This window comes from Hypomesus transpacificus, chromosome 22, assembly GCF_021917145.1.
Source record: "Hypomesus transpacificus isolate Combined female chromosome 22, fHypTra1, whole genome shotgun sequence".
Lineage (NCBI taxonomy): Eukaryota > Metazoa > Chordata > Actinopteri > Osmeriformes > Osmeridae > Hypomesus > Hypomesus transpacificus.
The window spans coordinates 304,115-324,030 of record NC_061081.1 but is presented as its reverse complement, the minus strand read 5'-3'; the positions used below and the strand labels follow the sequence as shown (position 1 = coordinate 324,030).

General features: G+C 46.4%; 2 protein-coding genes across 3 annotated transcripts; one reads left to right on the top strand and one right to left on the bottom strand.

The window, feature by feature from the left end:
• Positions 1-712: 712 nt before the first annotated feature.
• On the top strand, positions 713-11,568 carry LOC124484327 (putative methyltransferase NSUN7). Its single transcript, XM_047045211.1, has 13 exons — positions 713-722; positions 893-1,063; positions 3,580-3,638; positions 4,618-4,754; positions 4,889-5,041; positions 5,129-5,312; positions 5,413-5,626; positions 5,782-5,925; positions 6,144-6,251; positions 7,121-7,238; positions 8,459-8,588; positions 10,577-10,812; positions 11,562-11,568. Exons 1-13 carry the CDS (start codon positions 713-715, stop codon positions 11,566-11,568), a joined length of 1,671 nt encoding a protein of 556 aa, XP_046901167.1.
• A 91-nt stretch (positions 11,569-11,659) lies between these two features.
• Positions 11,660-18,992, bottom strand: LOC124484431 (amyloid beta precursor protein binding family B member 2-like). Of its 2 annotated transcripts, none has more exons than XM_047045337.1 (6): positions 17,671-18,992; positions 16,779-16,866; positions 16,560-16,643; positions 15,715-15,830; positions 15,264-15,443; positions 11,660-14,451 (listed from the first exon to the last, which is right to left on the bottom strand). In XM_047045337.1, the coding sequence occupies exons 2-6, from the start codon at positions 16,861-16,863 to the stop codon at positions 14,281-14,283; spliced, it is 636 nt and encodes a 211-aa protein (XP_046901293.1). In that variant the 5' UTR covers positions 16,864-16,866; positions 17,671-18,992; the 3' UTR covers positions 11,660-14,280. The 2 variants fall into 2 exon arrangements, with proteins under 2 accessions (XP_046901293.1, XP_046901294.1); XM_047045338.1 differs by having other exon boundaries at positions 16,560-16,640; positions 17,671-18,168.
• Positions 18,993-19,916: the final 924 nt, after the last annotated feature.

Below are 19,916 nucleotides of genomic sequence, written 5' to 3'. Positions count from 1 at the left end.
CAGAAGTGGGTCAATGACCAAGGGACTTTTGTCTCGATGCGGACAGGGCTCATAACTTATTCACCATGACGCCTCTGACTGTCTTCCCTAATTGCGAGACCAGGAGCCCAATTACTTGTGGCAGATTACAGGCTCCACGGTCTCACATGAATAGCCTCCGGGACACACTGAGATCTTGTTTCGTCCGTGACTGGTCGAAATGCGTCTTATTTACATTTGGCTGCAGGGCTCAAGTTCGACTCAGTAAACACCCTGCTCTCTGCGGAACGGGGTCTGTCGTCCCATTCAGAGCAATCACACAAGTTAAATGGATCTTTACCCTAGCTTGTCTGTTAAATGCAATAATATGACTTGAAAAATAACCTTTGGATAACCTTAAGTCTCGGCCTACGGGAGAGATGGGGGGAGGTCTGGTAGCAGGGCCCCCACCTCTACTCTTCCCTCCATCACCACCAGCGAACCCTCTTCTCTTCATCCTCCTCCTCCTCCTTCTCTCCCAGCTCAGGGTAGAAAGTCTTTACATAACTACGATGAGATCCCCATATGAATCCTATTGTATGGGGTAAAACATCTTTTACATTACTTATTCAATGCATCAGCACACCCTTTCACATTTCATAAATACAAATGTCAGGAAACAATGCAGTGGTGCAACAAACACACACACCCACACACATATTTCAGTGTAAAAATATATATTTTGGGGGTTTGCATGACTGCCGGTGCATTGAATGACAATACTGTTGTATCCTGACTGTATGCAACCAGCACTGACAACTGCTGGGACAATGTTTGTCCAAATGTTTGAGCCTGTTGGTTATTTTGCAAATGACATGTATATCCCTTTATTCCCTTTCAGTGCCAGCCCTCTCTCTGCCTTTTGGCCCATCAGACCATGTTTACCAGCTCGCAACAGCCATTTTTGAGCACCTGCGTGTGGACAAGCCAATCACACAACAGCTGATACGCTATGGGAAGAAGGAGGATACGCCCCTTCCTGAGGCATCCAATGAAATGATATCGGAGAGACAGGCCTACGAGCTGGCATTCAACACACTGAAATGTATGTGTTTGTGTGTGTTTTTGTACCACTGTATCGTTCTTGACGTGTGTGTTAATGGACGGCTGTGCAGAGGCATTGCATGAGCGATGTAGAAACATTTTCAGTGTGGGTTTATAGAAAACAGAACTGAATAATCTTATAATATAAAAATATGAACACATGGGGTGCTCTTGGAGCCACACTCATCTGCCAGGTCATGTTTTAAGGAGCTGGCCACCTTCCCATTCAAACAGATTTCCCTCCAATCACAACCCTATATTTAAAAAGGGGGCAGGTTTCATACGATGACTGTCCAAAGAAGAGTTGTCAACGCATTTTTGTAAATGACCAAGATGACATTTCATTGTTCTGATTGGTTGTAACCATCCAATTCTTTCCAATTGCGTCTATTTTGGTCGGCACCTAAACGCACCCCTCGGAAATCCAATATGAACTGAGAGGTTCCAGACCCATTCGGATTTGCGAATTAGCTAATTGGCAAGTAAACCTTTCCCAACACCCATTTGACTACATCCAGCATGCCCTCTGCCTTTCAGAGTCAACTTAATTAAGAGATTATTTGGCTTACTCTTGCTTTAGCTTTTTTTTTACCTTCATCTGACAATGTAGGACCTGCTTATCTTTACAGTGAATAGCTGGGAGTGCCACCATCTGCTGGGTATAGTGCTCTCATAGAAATGGAGGATTTACCTGGTGGCTGCAGATACAGTGCCCTCCAAAAGTATTGGAACAGTGAGGCCAATTCCTTTATTTTTGCTGTAGACTGAAAACATTTGGGCTTGACATCAAACGATGAATGTGAAACCAGAGATCAACGTTTCAGCTTTTATTTCCAGGTATTTACATCAGGATCTGATGCACAAATTAGAAAATATCACCTTTTTGTTCGAACCCACCCATTTGTCACGTGAGCAAAAGTATTGGAACATATGACTGACAGGTGTGTTTTGTTGCCCAGGTGTGTCCTATTACATACATTATTCAATCAATAAATACCACTGAATGTCTACACTCAGGTTCAGATTGGGTAAGATAGGTTTTGTCTATGCAGACTGTATTCAGAGGTGAAAACAACATGAAAACCGGAGCGCTGTCTTTGGGTGAAAAACAAGCAATTGTGAGTCTTAGAGAAGATGGAAAATCAATCAGAGCCATTGCAGAAACATTGGCCATAGCCAGTACAACCATTTGGAATGTCCTGAAGAAGAAGAAAACTACTGGTGTACTAAGTAACAGACGTCGAACAGGTAGACCAAGGAAAACATCAGCAGTTGATGACAGAAACATTGTGAGAGCTGTAAAGAAAGACCCTAAAACAACTGTTAGTGAGATCAGCAACAACCTCCAGATGGCAGGAGTGAAGGTATCACTATCTACTGTTCGCAGAAGACTTCATGAACAAAAGTACAAGGGCTACACCAGAAGATGCAAACCACTCATTAGCAAGAAGAATAGGAAGGCCAGGCTGGAATTTGCCAAAAAGTACAGAGATGAACCTCAAAAATTCTGGGACAAAGTTTTATGGACTGATGAGACAAAGATTAACTTTTACCAAAGTGATGGAAAGGCTAAAGTTTGGAGAAAGAAAGGAACTGCTCATGATCCCAAACACACAAGCTCATCTGTGAAACACGGTGGAGGTAATGTCATGGCTTGGGCTTGCATGGCTTCTTCTAGGACGGGCTCATTAATCTTCATTGAGGATGTAACACATGATGGCAGCAGCAAAATGAACTCGGAAGTCTACAGAAACATTTTGTCTGCCAATTTAAGGAAAGATGCAACCAAACTGATTGGCAGAGCCTTCATCATGCAGCAAGATAACGACCCAAAACACACTGCCAAAACAACAAAGGAGTTCATCAGGGGCAAGAAATGGAAGGTATTAGACTGGCCAAGTCAATCTCCAGACTTAAACCCTATAGAGCATGCATTTTACCTGCTTAAGAGGAGACTGAAGGGAGGAACCCCACAAAACAAACAACAACTGAAAGAGGCTGCAGTGAAAGCCTGGGAAAGCATCAAAAAGGAAGAATGCAAAAGTTTGGTGACGTCAATGGTCACAGACTTGCTGCAGTTATTGAAAGCAAAGGATTTGCAACTAAATATTAAGTCTTATTCACTTAAATATGTTTTAAGTATATCTGTTCCAATACGTTTGCTCACATGACAAATGGGTGGATTCAAACAAAATGTGATATTTTCTTAGTTGTGCATCAGATCCTGATGTAAATACCTGGAAATAAAAGCTGAAACGTTGATCTCTGGTCTCACGTTCATTATTTGATGTCAAGCCCAAATGTTTTCAGTCTACAGCAAAAATAAAGGAATTCGCCTCACTGTTCCAATACTTTTGGAGGGCACTGTATATGTTTGCTTCCTCGTTCATTTTGAAGCTTATGCTCTGTGTGAGTGAAGATAAAACTGACATTCTCAGCACTACATGTGCACACGCACACACACAGAGAAAAAAATCCCACTCAGAAGAACTAACAGACACAACTTTTCTATTCCAGACCAAGATCTTCTTGAAGATGTTGTGATTGACAGCTGCTTCCACACCTCCCAGCAAATCGTGAGCTCTTAAAACACATCTTAACATATTCAATATTTCATAGCCAACTCTGTGTAACCTCCCGCCCACTCACAAGTGACTGTTATTAGAAGCGACAGACTGTCTGCCCTACTCTGGAAGACCAAGCGGCTCACTTCAGAATGTGAGATTCAATTGAATTGTAAAACATTTTAAAATGTAGATTTGAAAGAAAAATTATTTTGTATCCAATAGAAAAAGCTTCTAGCCATATTAACCAAAATTGTATTAGGTGTATAAATATATCAATAACACATCCTTCACATTTACCACAACCATGTAACAACTTGGGGCCCTAGCATCTTTATTTAAAATGTTAATAAGCCTGAATATAGTTCTTTCATTGATTTATTGATGGATGTTCAGTGTATGTTGTTACAATACGGGGATATTGGAATTGAGGATGTTAAATGCTGTTTGTATGCATGACTGTGTGCAGTCAGGTTGGTCCTGGTGAACAGAAGTGTGCTGCTATGGGAAGCTAGAGAGACGTGCTCCCCCCCTGCTAGACTGAGAAGGAACCCATAAACCACCTTTTAATTACTGACAAATTGACACATGCACGCGAGCATGCACATCATTTGAATAAAGTAAACAATCCATCGCATCCACGAAGACACACTTGTCACCTGTGTGTATGTTTGTTTATGTATGTGTGTGTGTATGTGTATGTGTGTGTGTTGATGAGTTGTTTCTTTGTCAATATAAAACGATAAAACCTTGTACGGTGCCGCTTTTTAGAATTCAGTACATCACACTAGCTCTCTCAAGCCTTGTGGACCTTGAGAGACGGATGAATAGATGGATGAGGGGAAGGAGGGAAGAGAGGATCGAGAGAATTGAGGGATGAGAAGATGAATAACAACAGGTTTGAGCAGAGCAGGAACATGGCTCATTCGACCTAATGAGTCTACAATGAAGACGAGGATGATGGCGATGATGAAGGTGGCCTGTTTCGCAGGCAGAGGACTCATTGCCGTTGCTCATGGTGATGCTGTACGACTTCCAGGACAGAAAGTTCCTGGCCCGGGAGCGGGTGAAAGAGGAAGGGGAGGAGTCTCTGCTGGAAGTGCAGAGGATGGAGGGCTGTCTGTACAGGTATGTGTGTCGCATTTGTGCCATTTGTTCAATTCTATATACATGCACAAAATGTACAATATAATAAATACATCCTTATGACAATTGTCTCGTCTCTGTTGGTGTGTGTGTGTGTGTGTGCGTGTACTCCACAGATGTAAGACCAAGCTGGCTGCTTCTCTAGCTCGCTGCAGGGTGAAGCAGGATCTGGTGAGTATCTCCTGCCTGCTCTCAGACCAGGTCAGAACCAAGCAACAAAGAGCCAGAACCCTGCCTCTGTACGCCTGGGTCAACACACTCCAGAGCAGGTAGAAACACACACACACATGGGCACAGGCACACACACACACACACAGTGTTTTTGACCCAACGAATCCCTCTCTCCCTTCTTGTAGTGTGGATGAAGTGTGTGAGGTGCTTCATAGCTGGTGTGTGTGTGAAGTGGGGGGGGTGAGTAACCTGGAGGGGTGCGTGTACTGCCACGACCCCCTGGGTCTACACATGCTGGTCTTCCCTGCTCAGCTCATAACCCTGCTACAGGACTGCCATCTCACCAAACAACACACACTTAACATACAGGTAGGGGAGAATTTGTGTGTGTGTGTGTTTGTGTGGGGGGGGGTATTGTGTGTGTGTGTGTGTGTGTGTGAGTGTAATACTACTGTTCTCTTCTCCCCAGGACAGGAGTGTGTGTCTGGCTGTGTGTGCACTGTGCCCCCTGTTGTCCAAGGACAGTGACGTTCTGGTGGTGGGGTCCTTCTCTGCCCTCACCCTGGCCCACATAGCTGTCCGAGCTGCCGCCTGCTCAGCCAGGGTGCTGGTGTGTGGAGGAGAGCACAGCCCTACTCAGAGAGAGCAGATCCAGAGGGTCCTGGCCCAGATGGACATAAAGAGTTAGTCACTCATTCTAATTGCTTTTGTGTAACAAAACATCCTAATTCTAAAAGTATATTACTCATCAGTCTAATCAAACAATGACAGGTCCAAGGCTGGTAGGAAAGACAAAGCCGGTCTGTGTGTGTGTGTCTGTGTGTGTGTGTGTCTACAGATGTCCGTGTTCTGTCAGAGGACTTCCGAGGGCTGGATCAGTGGGACTCCAGGTTTCAGAGGTTAAAGGTCATCCTGATCCTGCCCCAGTGTTCCAGCTCAGCTCTACATGACCCAGTGGAGACCCTCCTCTCGGAACATGGAGGTGAGGAAAGGAAGGAAGGAAGGAAGGAGGGAGGGAGGGAGGGAGGGAGGACAGAGAGGAAATAAAGCACATTGGAAAAGATGTGAAAGAGAGAATCAATTCTTTACCGTACTGAGATGTGGAAGGATGGATGGCAAAGATAAAGACACAAGCATTAAGACCTGAAGGAGGAGAGGAAGTTACCAGTTTGTGAATAAGTAGCTGTTCCTTGTTGTCAGATTGCGACCTGCTGCAGGACCTGTCGAAGGGGGAGGGCTCTGTCTCGCAGAACAGAATACACGCTCTGATGACACGTCAGACACAAGACCTCACACATGCTCTCAGCTGTGAGTGGACAAACACACACACAAACAGAAGGCTCATAAACTCACCTCAAGAACATACACTTATAAAAGGATTACTGAAGATGTGCACCTCCTTCGAAATTAAACCATAAAATCTGTTCCAAAAGTTCCTTATAAAAACACTCCAGTATTCAGGCTGATGTATCAAAACTCAACATGGAGTGTTTGACAGGTTTACAAGAAACTGTACCACTACCAGAGTTTCACCTTCTCATATCCTTACAAACACACTCCTTCACTAACACACGCATGCGCATACACACAATAGTACACGCATCCACACACACACACAGACAGACGCCCAGACTGGCACACACGCACTGCATTCCTTGCTTCTGAAAGTGTGTTGGGACTTGCCTGCTGTCCACAATGCTGTGTTAGACTGACCACTGGGCCTGTGGATAGTTGCCATGCTACAAAAACAATTCTGTCTCACGCATTCTGTTACAACTCAATCCGTTTGTTGCACACAGTGCCCCCCCCCCCCCCCCACACACACACACACACACATACAAAGCCTGGGCAATAATATTTTAAAGCCTGCTTACGTCAGTTGCTACATTATGTTCACTCACGCTCTCATCCCCCCCCCTCCCTCTCTCCCCCCCTCCCTCTCCCCCCCCCTCTATCATCCCCCCCCCCTCCCTCTCTCCCCCCCCCTCCCTCTCTCCCCCCCCTCTCTCATCCCCCCCCCTCCCTCTCTCCCCCCCCTCCCCTCTCTCCCCCCCCTCTCTCTCCCCCCCCTCCCTCTCTCCCCCCCCCTCTCTCTCCCCCCCTCTCTCTCCCCCCCCCCCTCTCTCTCCCCCCCCTCTTCATCTTCTCTTCTTTCCTTCTCTCTCCCTCTCTCTTAGTTCCTAAGGTGCAGGCAGTGGTCTACTGCACACGCTCAGTTTATCCTGAAGAGAACGAGCTTCTGGTGAAGAGGGTCTTGGAGAAGGCCGTCACACACCACAAACTACTGCCTTACAAGTACACACACACACACGCACACCAGTCTAAAGGTCAAATTCTACATGGTTGTAACTTCTTCTTTCACAGTTCAGAAAATGAACCATAAAAGTCACATTCAAAATTCAAATGATCAAACTGATATTCATTCATTCATGAATATAAATATTCAATCAGCAGTTTTACTGCGGGATATTATGGATGATGTCCCTTGTCCGTCGCGCCACAATGATAATGACACAGTGTCATTGAGCTCATTTACCCCCACCTTCATTAGCAGTTTTGTAGCCTAACAGCTGACTGTTTTCTGGATAGAGTATATTACTACACTTTAAACAGCTAAATGTCTTCAGAATAGAATTCAGAATAGAATAATCAAAACATCTCTGAATGACAAGACATTCACATGGTAGAAGTAGCTTAGTCAGTCAATGTGATCCAGTAGCAGACCTTTTAGCATAGTATAGGCCCAACAGGCAGAGATGCTTGGAGTTTCCATGTCACTAACATGTAGCACAATAACTTTAGGCCAACTTACATCACAAAGATTGTTATGTGCTAAAGCTGCATCTATCAGGATTGTGATTGAACTTGTGCTGGCCTGCCCTGTGGGGTCTGGCTGAGGGGTTGGTGAGGATGAGGATGATGAGTTTAATGATGAGAACAGAGAGTCCTGACAATGACCCCAAACCCAACAGATGTGCACACACACACACACACTCCGGTGAAGGAAGGGAAAACCGTCTCATACAAGGAATGGGAACGAGTGAGAATGTGTGGAATGTGTATGTGTGTGTGTGTGTGTGTGTGTGAGGAAGACACAGAAAGATCCACTCAGTCATGGGCTGGTGATCAACCTGATGAAACGCTTATGGTTGCTGGGGGGATAGGACTTAATCCTTGATATGGGGGGAGTGGGGTGCCAAAGAGAGGAGGAGGAGAGCAGACGAGAGGAAGATTTCCAAAAAGCAGTTTCACGCCTGCTGCGTTGTCATTAAGCCCTGTCTCACTCTGCCAGGCCGCACACTCCTCCCCCGTCCATCTCTTCTTTCTCTCCCCTCACCCCAACCCTCCCCCGGTTCTCCCTGTACCTACTCTCTTTCTCTACATAACGTCTCTAATTACTCAACCCGAGAGATTGTAGCCTTTGTTGTGTTCCAACATCTGTCATTTGCCGTGTTCCTATCAGTCTGGGTTGTAGGTTTTAGGTTCTAAACCGGGCCTGTGCTGTGTTCTCCCAGGTTGAGTGGTCCAGTTCTGTCAGAAGGTTCTGGATCAGAAGTGGGGAGAGACACAACCAGAGAGAGGTTCTTTAAGGTGGAGCCTTCTGAGCACACAAATGGATGCTTCATTGCTCTGCTGGCCAGAGAGGTATGAGAGTGAATCAAATTGTTATTGTTTGTGTGTGTGTGTGTCTTTGTGTGTGTGCTTGCTCATGTGATTGCTCAGGGACAGCACATTGCAGCTATGCTGAGACTGCAATGTTTTACTACCTGCCAGCAGGGACACTAGACTGTTTGGAGATCCCCAAACTCACCAAACACGCACGCACACGCAACAAACACCAAACACCAAACACCTTTCTTTTAAACTCTAAACAGACGGTACATCATCCTATTTTGTGTCAATAATAAAACAGCGGATAAGCCCTTATCCAGAGGACCTACTGGTAGCTTTGACTGCTAAAATATTGAAGCAGACTGCCTATCCCTGTCTGTCCCTTTGCTCTGCAAGACATTCCTACCTCCCCCCTCCCTCCTTGCTCATAAAAGGAGTGAAATAACACAGACGGAAATGAGATGCTGCTTCCCTGTTCACCCTGCAGCTCTGCGAATGGTGCAGGAAGGGTGTGTGTGGAGGGGACCAAGGGAGAGAGAGAATGTGGGACAGTCCGAGATCTATTCAAACACATACTTCACCTGTACCTCCTACACACTTACACACACACACAGACATGCACATTTGGCGGTGTGCAAATGTAATCAGACCCCGTCATCAGATCCATTTGCACCTCTAACAGGTTGGATGAGATCAGTGCTGATCGTCTGATTCAGTTACAGGAATAATGCTGCAGGCTGCTAGAACTCTTCAATGCCATACAAGGCTCTGGTCTCCACGTCCACCTGTGGTGGAACACTGGAATCTGCTCTACTTGACCAACAGAGAGGGAGGGGTGGAGCTAAGGATGGAGACAATTACACCAATTTTCCCTTGGGGGATTACTCAATTATTACTCAATTATTTTTGAATAAAGGATTTCACATATGATCAAGGGGTGGACAGAGAAGGGGATAGAGAGATGGCAGGAAAAGGAGGGAAGGAGATGACAGAGGGAGTAATAGCATTTGTGCTTCTCACTCGTAATAACAAGACCTACTGTACAGTACACTCCCCCACCCTGCTGCTTGCTCCTCTTGTCTCTCCCTTCTCCACCAAATTAATTATTTGCTTTATTTGTTTCCCTGCTGTTCAACAGAATTCAGCTTCAAGCTCTACACAGAACGGTACAAAAGGTTCTCATGAGATAGGACTGAAACGGAGTCTTTCCCGCACCCTCCCACCAACTTCAGCTCTCTAAAGCTTTATTTATTCTCCTCAATCCTGCTTTTCTCTCTCTGCACAATGCTGCAGTATAAAAAGTTCCTCATAACTTACAGATTGTGACAGAGTTGTAGGAGACCAGACAATCTATCTTTGCTCCACATACACACACAGACTACAGAGAGAAATGAGAAGTACCGAAAGAGAAAGACAGAGGAGATCGCAAGCCAGTAAGCGGATTACTGAGTTTTTTTTCTGTTCCGTTTTTTTGGCCTCTGTGTAAATGCCACAGCAGATGGCAAGACACGTCATCACTCTCCGTCCTTCTCTCTTTTTTCTATTCCTTCTTTTCCCCCTTCGCTTCCCCCTCTCTTTCCCTCTGCCTATGAAGATATGGGTCTGGCACCCAACTGCAGTGTGAGCTGCAGTATTTTGTCCTGAATCAATTTAATGGGAGCTCCGTGTGGAAGTCATGCTGCCTCTCTGAGGAGAAGGGGAGGGAGGAAGGGGGAACGAGAGTATGGAGGGATGGAGCGACTCGTCTTGTAGTCGTGGCAGATGTAAGCAAATGTGCACGCTGCATCAGTGGGACTGCAAAGCCATCCAACACTCATCTTCTCGCCCTCTTTCTCTCCCTCTCTTTCTAGACCTCTTTTAGTTTAAGGACACAGACACCTGTCCCATTGTTATTGTAGTTATTTCTGTTCCGTCAAAGAATCGTACTTTCACCTGAAAAATGTTCACCTGTGAGTTTTGTCCATTCTTTCCTCTCATCCTCACTATCTCCCGCTTTCTTTCTCTCTCCGCCTCCCTCTCAGGCAGACCCTGTGAAGGTGGAGTCTGTCCAGGATGTGTTAGCCAGGGCAGCGGCTAAGGGCCTACTGGGTGGAATTCTCACAGACCAATCACATGCTCCGAAGAAGGGAAGACAGAGGAAAACCCTCCCCCAAGTCCCAACCGACCAATCGCTGGGCGCCTCCAGCCAAGAGCTACCCAGCCTGCCAGAACCAGGGCCACAGAGTGGCCCAGGAAATAGCAACAAGCCATCCGCCCTGTTGGAGGAGGAGGAGGGAGAGCATGAGGGAGAGGAAGAGGGGAGCGAAAAAGAGGAGGGAGACAAAGAGAGTGAAGGGGAAGAAAAAGAGCTCGTGGGGAAAGTGAAGGGGGTAAAAAAGAAGAAACAGTTGAAGAAGCATAAAAAGAAAACTCACGGAAACATCAAGAATCTCAAACCCCGCGTCAACCGCTCCACAAAGAGAAAAACCAACAAACCCGCGCACCAAACCAGACGTCTCAAGGGTCAAACTAAACCCAGAACCAAACCTGCTCCTTCGCGGATGCCCAACCCCGTGGACCTCTCCTACCAAGGGACACCCGCCACACAAACTCTCACCCTAGACCCCCTCCCTCTCACAGCCCAGCAACCCACAGCTGTACTGGGTCCCCTAATGATGGGCCCCAAACACCTCCCCACCTCCCCCCCTACGCCCCAGGGGACAAATAGGCATTATGTGCTGCCACAGGACTCAAAGGGTTTAGCAAGGAAAACATATCAGAATCTTGGGAAACAAGGAGGTCAAAATAAGGAAACGGATAAACCTGGAAGTCCTAATAAAGTTGCAGGTAAACCAGCGAGTCCAAGTAAGGAAATATGGAAACGCGAAGTGTTGAAATCTATTGGCGTGGTCCTGCCCCCCATCTCCTCCCCCAGTGTCAGCTCCCTGGGGAGTAAAAGTGTCTCCCTCTCCTCCTCATCCTTCTGTTCCACACTCACTCCCTCCCAATTCTCTCCCCCTCTATCAGTATCTAGGACCAGGCAAGGTCAAGCTGACCCTTTGATGACTCGCCCAAGACCAAAACCCTAAATGGAAAGTACACACAGAGACACACACATCATCGGGTTATGTTTTAATATGATGTTTATTCTCACAATAGGTTACATTGATATGGTGTACAAATCAGTGAGCAGCAAACTGAAGCTGACAAAATTGTCTGAGTGAAGTTAAACTGTAAAGTGAATTACTGTATGAGCTAGAGAGTTTGGAAGTACTGCCCCATTCTCATCAACCTAATAAGTTAAATGGATTATACTCCCAGTCTAGCTGTACAATGTGAGGCTTGTTTGTAAACCAAACTTACGGGTGTCATCGCTACTGTGAGGGAACCAGGAAGTGCATCAGACTGAATGCCCAACCGAATACAACCAATATGCGCAGTTATAAAATAGAATAAATAAAATAAAACATATTTCTGTTCAGTACATACAGTCTTCTTCTCGAATGTCTCAAAGGGCATGCAAGACTTTTTGGGTTGACATTTCTATCAGTTTCCAGCCAGGCCAAAAAGATATGCATAGATAATCGATTGGTAGACTTCTATAAACGTATAAACTGATCTTGTTTGACAACCAAAATAAACTCAAAGCGATTCTGTTTAATCCATTCTCATTTTCGGATATTTTCTCTATGTATTTTTTCTGTATTTTTGTATCTACAACAAACATTGATATTTTACACTTTGGCCCTTTTCGTGTGTTCAACAAAGGCAGTTTTTCATGAAGGAAACAATATAAAACTGCACACACTGAAAATGAAAAGATAGCTTATAAGGTGATAAAAATGATATATTATATAGATATACACACTGACTTGTCATTTAATTCACATTTCTATATCCCGTGACAAAAGAAGGCTTTGTGGTTGAACTATATTTTCAAAGATGTTAAATTCTTCCTTTTGCCCCTGTGTAGCCTATCAGAGAGCCAATCGCCATATTGTTAAGAACCGACCAATCCACGCTGAACAGGAGGGTCAGCTGGGTGTTCAAATCAAATGAGATACAAGGATGCCACCTAAAACAGACCAAAGTAGGTAATCAAAGTGGCGTTGGTGGCCATACAGACAAGAGCAGGTGATGGAAGACAAGGTGACCGAACTCAGGAGAATATATAGCAGCATCCGCTAACGTTCTTGGTCAACATGGCATTAGGAAGTGTTGTGTTGAAGATGGCACAGAGGCCATGGTCACTTGCATTCCCAAATTTCCCATCTTGTCTAGTTGAAAGGTCGATGTTTAGAGTTCAGCTGCATTTAAAAAAAAGCAACAAACCAGCTCGAAAGTATAAAAACATTGATCCACGTCTCATTAAATCAACTGCCCCTTTTTATAGTGACCACAAGACATGCTAGTTTGATAGTGGCTGTTCTGAATGTGTGTGTGTGTGTATGTGTGTGTGTGAGATAGATGTTCTTGGCTGAATGAGCTGTGATCCTGGGTGTAATGGAAGACACAACATTTCTTTCAGTCAATGGTCCTCCTGGGTCTCTCAGAGCAGCATTTTCAGCTGTGTGTCTGTGTCTCTCTCTTGGTGTCTTTCATCACTAGGCAGGAGAAGGGGAGAGATTATATTTTGTCCATCCCTCAGGCCTCTCCTTCAGTTATGGCTGTTGTCTGTCATTTTCCTGCCAGGCAAGATGAAGGCAGGAAAGGAAAAGTAAACAGGACGTGACACAATCATGTTCCAGGTGAAAGGTCACCTCTCGTTTAGGTCACCCAGACCGGACTAGTCGACAATTTACCAGCAAACTCAGACCTGACCAATCGAGTGTGGTATGGCAGTGGTGAGTCAACCTCCGCAGAAAGGAAATGAAAAATGGAAAAGAAACAAAGGCAAAAATATATTGATGATTTCTCGCTGTCTTTCCGTCTGTCTGTTGGAGTCAGCAGCGATGCATTACTTTAGTCAGGAGTTCCACAGTCACACACAATGGAGCCATGCAGGATAGGACATAGTAGGCGAACGAAGGTGTGGCCACAGGGTGTGTCTCAATGCTTGCATGAAGTCTCCTCTCCCTGTGACCCGTCCTTCGACAGCACTGGTCTGTGTAGATAAAAGCCATACTGCCTTAAAGACACTTTTGCTAATGAGCAAATGAGGGAGTGCAGTTTGCAGAGAGGAGAAGAGGCCGGGAAATAGTATTGAGACCCATCCCCAGGTGAGTGAGAGGGGTGTGGCCGAGTGTGTGAGTTCATGCTGGAGGAACACAGAGGCAGAGACAGTAGGGGTCATCAGGGCAGGAATAAGAGTTTCGGAAGCCACCCTTTCTTTCAACCACTTCCTGTTTTTGAAGTTACACTTCCTTTGTTGTTTTTGTTTTGATATATACAGTCACATTGTTTTCATCCTAGTTATTTAGGTTTTTATCATTTGGTTTGTTATTTGTCAGATACAATTCTGTTATAATTCAAGGAATTTATATTTTAGAGTTTCATGTTCAGAGATATGACTAATGTACAGGGTTGCATTTGCTTTCTATGCAAAGATGTCCAACTTTCAAATGGAATTTCTATTTCACTTCCAGCTCACGATTTGGCACTAAATTGACCGCAACTCCCTTTAGCGGATTGTGTTTATGGGTTTTTGTTTTCTGTTTGTTTCCATGGTGACCCAAGGGCGACGGGGGGGGAGGGGGGGGGGGGGGTCTGGTGGCAGGGGGAGTGGACAGGCGCTGGGTTTCCATGGTTACTGGGGCAGCTCGGTGACAGGTCTCTTCTGCTTGAGGGTGTCGATGAGTGAGAGGACGCCACGCTTCACGCTGGTGGAGACACGGCGAGACACAGAGTCTCCCTGGGGGGCGGAGCCACAGGCCTTCTGGGAGGGGGGCCGTGCCACCAGACACTTCTGGTACCTCAGCTACAGGGAGGGAGAAAAACACGTCGGTGGAGAGAAGCACATTTCTGAAGGAGTGAGAGAGCAGGACAGATGGAGGGGGAGAGAGTGAAAGGTTCAAGGTGAGAGAAAAAAGGATGAAGAGGATATCTGGGGAAAAAAGATTTTGAAGGGTTTTGAGTAGGAAGAAAGACTGGAGAAGAGAATATGGAGGGAACACAGTAAATAAGTGTAATTGCTGAGTCCAGTAGTGTGTTGAGGCTTAGCTGACAGTAAGTGTGCAGTTTCTCTGCTCCACCAGGAGACAGGACAGGCTTTAAATCCAATATACACAGAGGGAGTGAATCAGCACTTAGCACACACAGACTCCCCAGACCTATCCTCATAGACCTGACAGTGTGCGTGTATGTGTGTGTGTGTGTGTATTCGTTCATGAGGGCAAGGGATTGGTTGGTGATCGATAGCAATGATAGATGTTCTCCTGTCACAATACATCAGAGTTTGAGAGTGTACGTGTGTGTGCATGTCTGTGTGGGTGGAACCGTGTGTGTGTGTGTGTGTATCCATATATCCACCGTTCTAAAGTGAATCAATAGTACAGGCAGTAGCCCACTAATCCTCTCCTTAGCAGAGTTACACTCCAGCAGCCTCTGCAGAGCAACCTGACTAGCTGTAGCCTGAATGTGTGTGTGTGTGTGTGTGCACGCATGTGTGTGTCTGTTCACCCAAAGTAACTGACACCCGGTGAAGTAACAGACACTCCGGGTAGACTCAGGCCAACGCGAGAGTAATTGAAAGGAGGCTTTCAAATGGTATTTGAGCCCCAGTCTGCTCACCATGCACGCGGCCTGGACGGCCTCCGACACGCTGCCGGCATTGGGCTCGCACCAGAACACGTGGCAGTCGTAGTGCTGCCCGCCGCCGTCCATGACGAAGGCGAACGTATGCACGTCCTGGCCCACACCCATGAAGGACAGGAAGCGCACACGGCACTCCACCAGCACTTCCTCTTCCTCCTGATGACGCAGGGACAGAGAGAGAGAGGAAGTGACGTCACAAGAAGGTGACGGCGAGAGGCCCAATACTGAAATCATTAAAAGGGCGAGGAAATGGGAAAGAACGAACAGAAGGGTAAAGATGTGAAGGAAAGCCAGATCAAAACAGTGGATAAATAGTACGTGAGGGATATCTCTTGTCCCCTAAGTGGGTTAGGGAGGAGAGGAAGCTTAAAGGGAACAGAAAGAGGAGGAGAGACAGAGAGGGAGGAGGAGAGGAAGGTTCTCCTGCCTTCTCCTTGCTGATGGTGACGGTGGCGTCGGCCACGTTGAGGGCCACCTGGACCCAGTCCTCTCTACTGGACGAGCCCACCAGACTGTCGATGGCTCCGTTCAGGATGTCCATTCCTAAGGCAGAAGGGTCAGCGCGTGTTTGTCTGTGTGTGTCTGGGAACACTGTGGAGTAGCCCATATCTACATTTACATTTAGTCATTTAGCAGACGCTCTCATCCAGAGCGACTTACAGTAAGTACAGGGACATTCCCCCCGAGGCAAGTAGTGTGAAGTGCCTTGCCCAAGGACACAACATCATGTGGCACGGCGGGGAATCAATCAAAGGGAGTCAGATGGCTGAGCGGTGAGGGAGTTGGGCTAGTAATCAGAAGGTTGCCGGATCGATTCCCCGCCGTGCCACATGATGTTGTGTCCTTGGGCAAGGCACTTCACCCTACTTGCCTCGAGGGGAATGTCCCTGTACTTACTGTAAGTCGCTCTGGATAAGAGCGTCTGCTAAATGACTAAATGTAAATGTAAATGTAAATCCGGCAACCTTATGATTACTAGCCCGACTCCCTCACCGCTCAGCCATCTGACTCCCGTCTATATCTAGGGTTACTCATCATGCATGCCTCGCACTGAGGAGAGTCCAACGTGTACTGAAACGTCTTCGCTCTTGCACTCGACTTTAGCACATATTGTTTCACTGTCTGCACAGCCCTGTCAAGTGACAAATATAAATATTTTCGAGTTCTTCTTTGGTGCACTGAAAGCTTACTACCGCATCAGGAAAAAAGACAAACAAAAGGCAGTGTTTTAGGTGCAGCTCTCCCCTGGTTCAGCCCTGCGGGAACACTCACCTATGGGTCTGGCTACAGGCATGACGCCCAGGTAGAACACCTGAAACCTCTGGACCAGCTCTGTCTTTGGGGTGGGGAACTCTGCTGGGGGAACACACACACACGCGTTACAGACTCCCGCACTTCTGAATCCTCTCTCTCCGTCTCTCACAACCTCGTACACTCTCTTCCCTCGTCCTCACGCACGCGCTCCTCCGCGCAGGGCAGAAAGCAGCGTACCTTGGAGGGGGAGGTCTAGTCCTGCCTGAATCCTGTCCTGGAGAGAACCCGCCGCCATGGCTTTGGCATTCTTACGCTCTGTCATGATCTGGAAAGAAGAGGAGAGGAAGAGGGGGAGCGGGAGAAAGAAAGAGAGGGGAAGAGAAAAGAAGAAATGGAAATAAATTTAAGAGATGAAATCAAGAGCAAAAAGAGGAGAGGCAGCGATGAAGGGAGCAAGGGACGGGGTGGATGGCAGGAGAAAGATGGATGATAAGAAATGAGCTAGCAAGAGCCCCCCCCCCCCCCCCAAAGACATAATGACAGTCTCCTCAATTCACCTGGGGACACACACTCACACACACGCACAGAAAGCTAACCAGGTCACCCCCCCCCCCCCTTTTCTATAAAGGATGGATGGTAAAAGCTTCTCCTCAACAGCAGGGCTCAAGGCAGAGTTGACATGCTGTTCACACACACACCACACACACACACACACACACACACACACACACGTTCTCTCTCTTACTCTTTCTCTCCCTCTCAGCACACACACACAGATAAATTATGCATGACCATAATCAAAGACTTAGTCACAGTAACTCTGCATCTCTCTCCGTCTCTGACCCCCTCTCTCCGTCTTCCCTCGCCCGCCATCCCTCTCTTTAACAAGACAGCCCTCACCAACCTCACATGAACAGACCATACAAATCACTAAACATTCTGGGCTCAGTCTTGGACCATTTAGCTGCTCTGCTGGGTTCTAACGCATGTGCTTAGACCTAGATCCAGTCAGGGTCTAGACAGTTTAGACTATGGTACAGTTATTGCCCTGGTTTGAACCATGTTATTGCTCCAGTCTAGGTCTAGGTCCAGGTTTAGGTTCAGATCACCTCCAGCTCTGGCCTCTTACCCGGGAGCAGATCTCGTGCAGGCTGGTGGCGATGGCTTTGGCTGGCGTGTCACAGCGGAACACATGACATTTCAGGATCCGCGTGTCTTTGTCCCTCGCCACGTACGCAAAATCTCTGAGGGGGCGGAGAAAACAAAGAGTTACCCAGGGAAGGAAGGACAACAGAGATTAGGGTGTGAATATGACACTATATTGGTGTTCCTGTGAAAGGGCTTGGTACAATGCTTCAAACATAAGAATGTGTGTGTGGGTGTGTGACCTTTACCGACCTAATGAGTAAAAACACACACAAAGATCGATAAAGAACCACTGAGATCAATGGAGCACTAAGATGCACTGGAGAGTTCCACAGAGAACAGACACAGCTGCTCCACCCCCCCCCCCCTTTCAGGCTTCAACAGATGGTAGGAAGGGACCAAAAAATATTGGAAAAGATGGAGGGATGACGGTGGATGAAAAGATAGAAAGGAGCACTCCGGGATAAAGGGGGGGGGGGGGGGGGGGGGTCTCAAAAAATGCCTCGGGTACTCAAACAAATACACACCTCCATGTGTGTGTGGATAAGATTAAAAGACCACCTCATGGGCAACGTGCACGAGTCAGAAAGGGGCTTTGAAATCTCCACCGGAGTGCGTGCGCTTCAGTGTGTGTGCATGTCGGTTGTTTTGTACAGGTCATAAGACAATAGGTTGGAAATGTGCTTTGAAGACCGAGGGAGACAGAAACCAGGAAATGAAACAATAACTAGAAGCGCCGATGGACAAGGAGTGAGGAATGAGGGGAGGAGAGAACAGGGGTGGAGGAATAACAGCATTCTTTTGTTTACCTCTCTCTGAATCCAGGGAAGCGAGGGAAGAAAGAAGGAGAGTTAGTTGGAGGAGAAAATACAATCACAGCAAAATACCTCCTGCTGGGGTACACTGAGTTTCATCTCTCCCAAAGACACACTCACACACACGTGTACACGTGCACACACACACACACACACGGGCATCCACTCACACACACACACTTAACCTTGAGTTGCTTGTACTGTTCTTTCCCTCCCTCCTCCGAACTATTCCCCTTAGACAGCCCCAACAGCTGTGCATACTGAGGGTTTGGCTGTAGGAAAGACAGAGTGTGTGTGTGTGTGCGCACGCGCGCGTGTGTGTGTGTGTACATGTGTGCGTGTGTGAGTCATAGGTCTGCAGAACTGCATTGACCTGCTTTTAATTAGCATTTTCAACCCTGAGAAAACATTTAGAGAAATACACAAAGAAGGACTTAGTAGAAAAAGAGCGAGAAAGAGAGAGTGAGAGAGAGAGAGAGAGAGAGAGAGAGAGAGAGAGAGAGAGAGAGAGAGAGAGAGAGAGAGAGAGAGAGAGAGAGAGAGAGAGAGAGAAGATTGGGGGATATTTATGCATGCACCTTGGATTAGGGTAATAATCTGAAATTGGCCACCAATGGCAAGAGTTGAGGATATTTCGCTAATTGATGGGAGAACATCCCCAAAATAAGGAAAGACAAAGAAAAGGAGAGAAAGACAGACTGAACGACAGACAAAAAAAGGAGAGAAAGATGAGAAAATACATTAAAGAGAAATCTGGAAATAAAACAATGTATATTGTGACATCATGGATGAAAGAGAAGAGTTGAGAAGGAGAGAGGGTAACCAGTTAATCACTAGAGGATCTACAGTAATCGCCATGCCAACGCCTCTAAAATGTCAAGGTTGCCGTGGGAATGCATAATCTCCGTGGTAATAAGGAATTCCGTGGCGAACAAGAAGAGGAGGACACTGGGGGAACATTCTGACACCATCAAATCAAAGCGAATCCATCAGCAACACACACACACACTCTACTACATACACACCGTAACTCTTTTACCTATGTTCCATGTGCACACACAACATATTTGTGTGCAGATGTATCTTCCCTATGCAACACTACTTAGTACAATGTGTTTGGCATTTGTGAAAAAGAAAAAAGACTAACATCAGCATAAAAAATAGTATCTCTCTCGGTCTCCCTTCTCTCCTCATACCTTTCCCTTCAACAAACTGTTCTGTGACTCACCGACTCCCCACTAAACACCTCTTCCCTGAACTTTTGGAGAGACACACACACACGATTTGCTTGCCTATTTGTTTGCCATTATAATTTTTAAAGGGGGGAGGGAATATATTACACTTAAAGAAAGAAACATTTAACATTTTAAAAGAACGAAAGAAGAAGAAAAAAAAAAGTATAGTACTCACAGAT

Excerpts from the sequence above, each read along its gene's own strand:
- LOC124484431 (XM_047045337.1), bottom strand. The coding sequence starts at position 16,863 with ATGACAGAGCGTAAGAATGCCAAAGCCATGGCGGCGGGTTCTCTCCAG. Across the intron at positions 15,831-16,559 it reads GCCTGTAGCCAGACCCATAG|GAATGGACATCCTGAACGGA; the intron begins GTGAGTGTTCCC and ends CTTCTGCCTTAG. Across the intron at positions 14,452-15,263 it reads CCGTCCAGGCCGCGTGCATG|CTGAGGTACCAGAAGTGTCT; the intron begins GTGAGCAGACTG and ends CCCTCCCTGTAG.
- LOC124484327 (XM_047045211.1), top strand. Across the intron at positions 4,755-4,888 it reads ATGGAGGGCTGTCTGTACAG|ATGTAAGACCAAGCTGGCTG; the intron begins GTATGTGTGTCG and ends TGTACTCCACAG. Across the intron at positions 5,926-6,143 it reads CCTCCTCTCGGAACATGGAG|ATTGCGACCTGCTGCAGGAC; the intron begins GTGAGGAAAGGA and ends CCTTGTTGTCAG.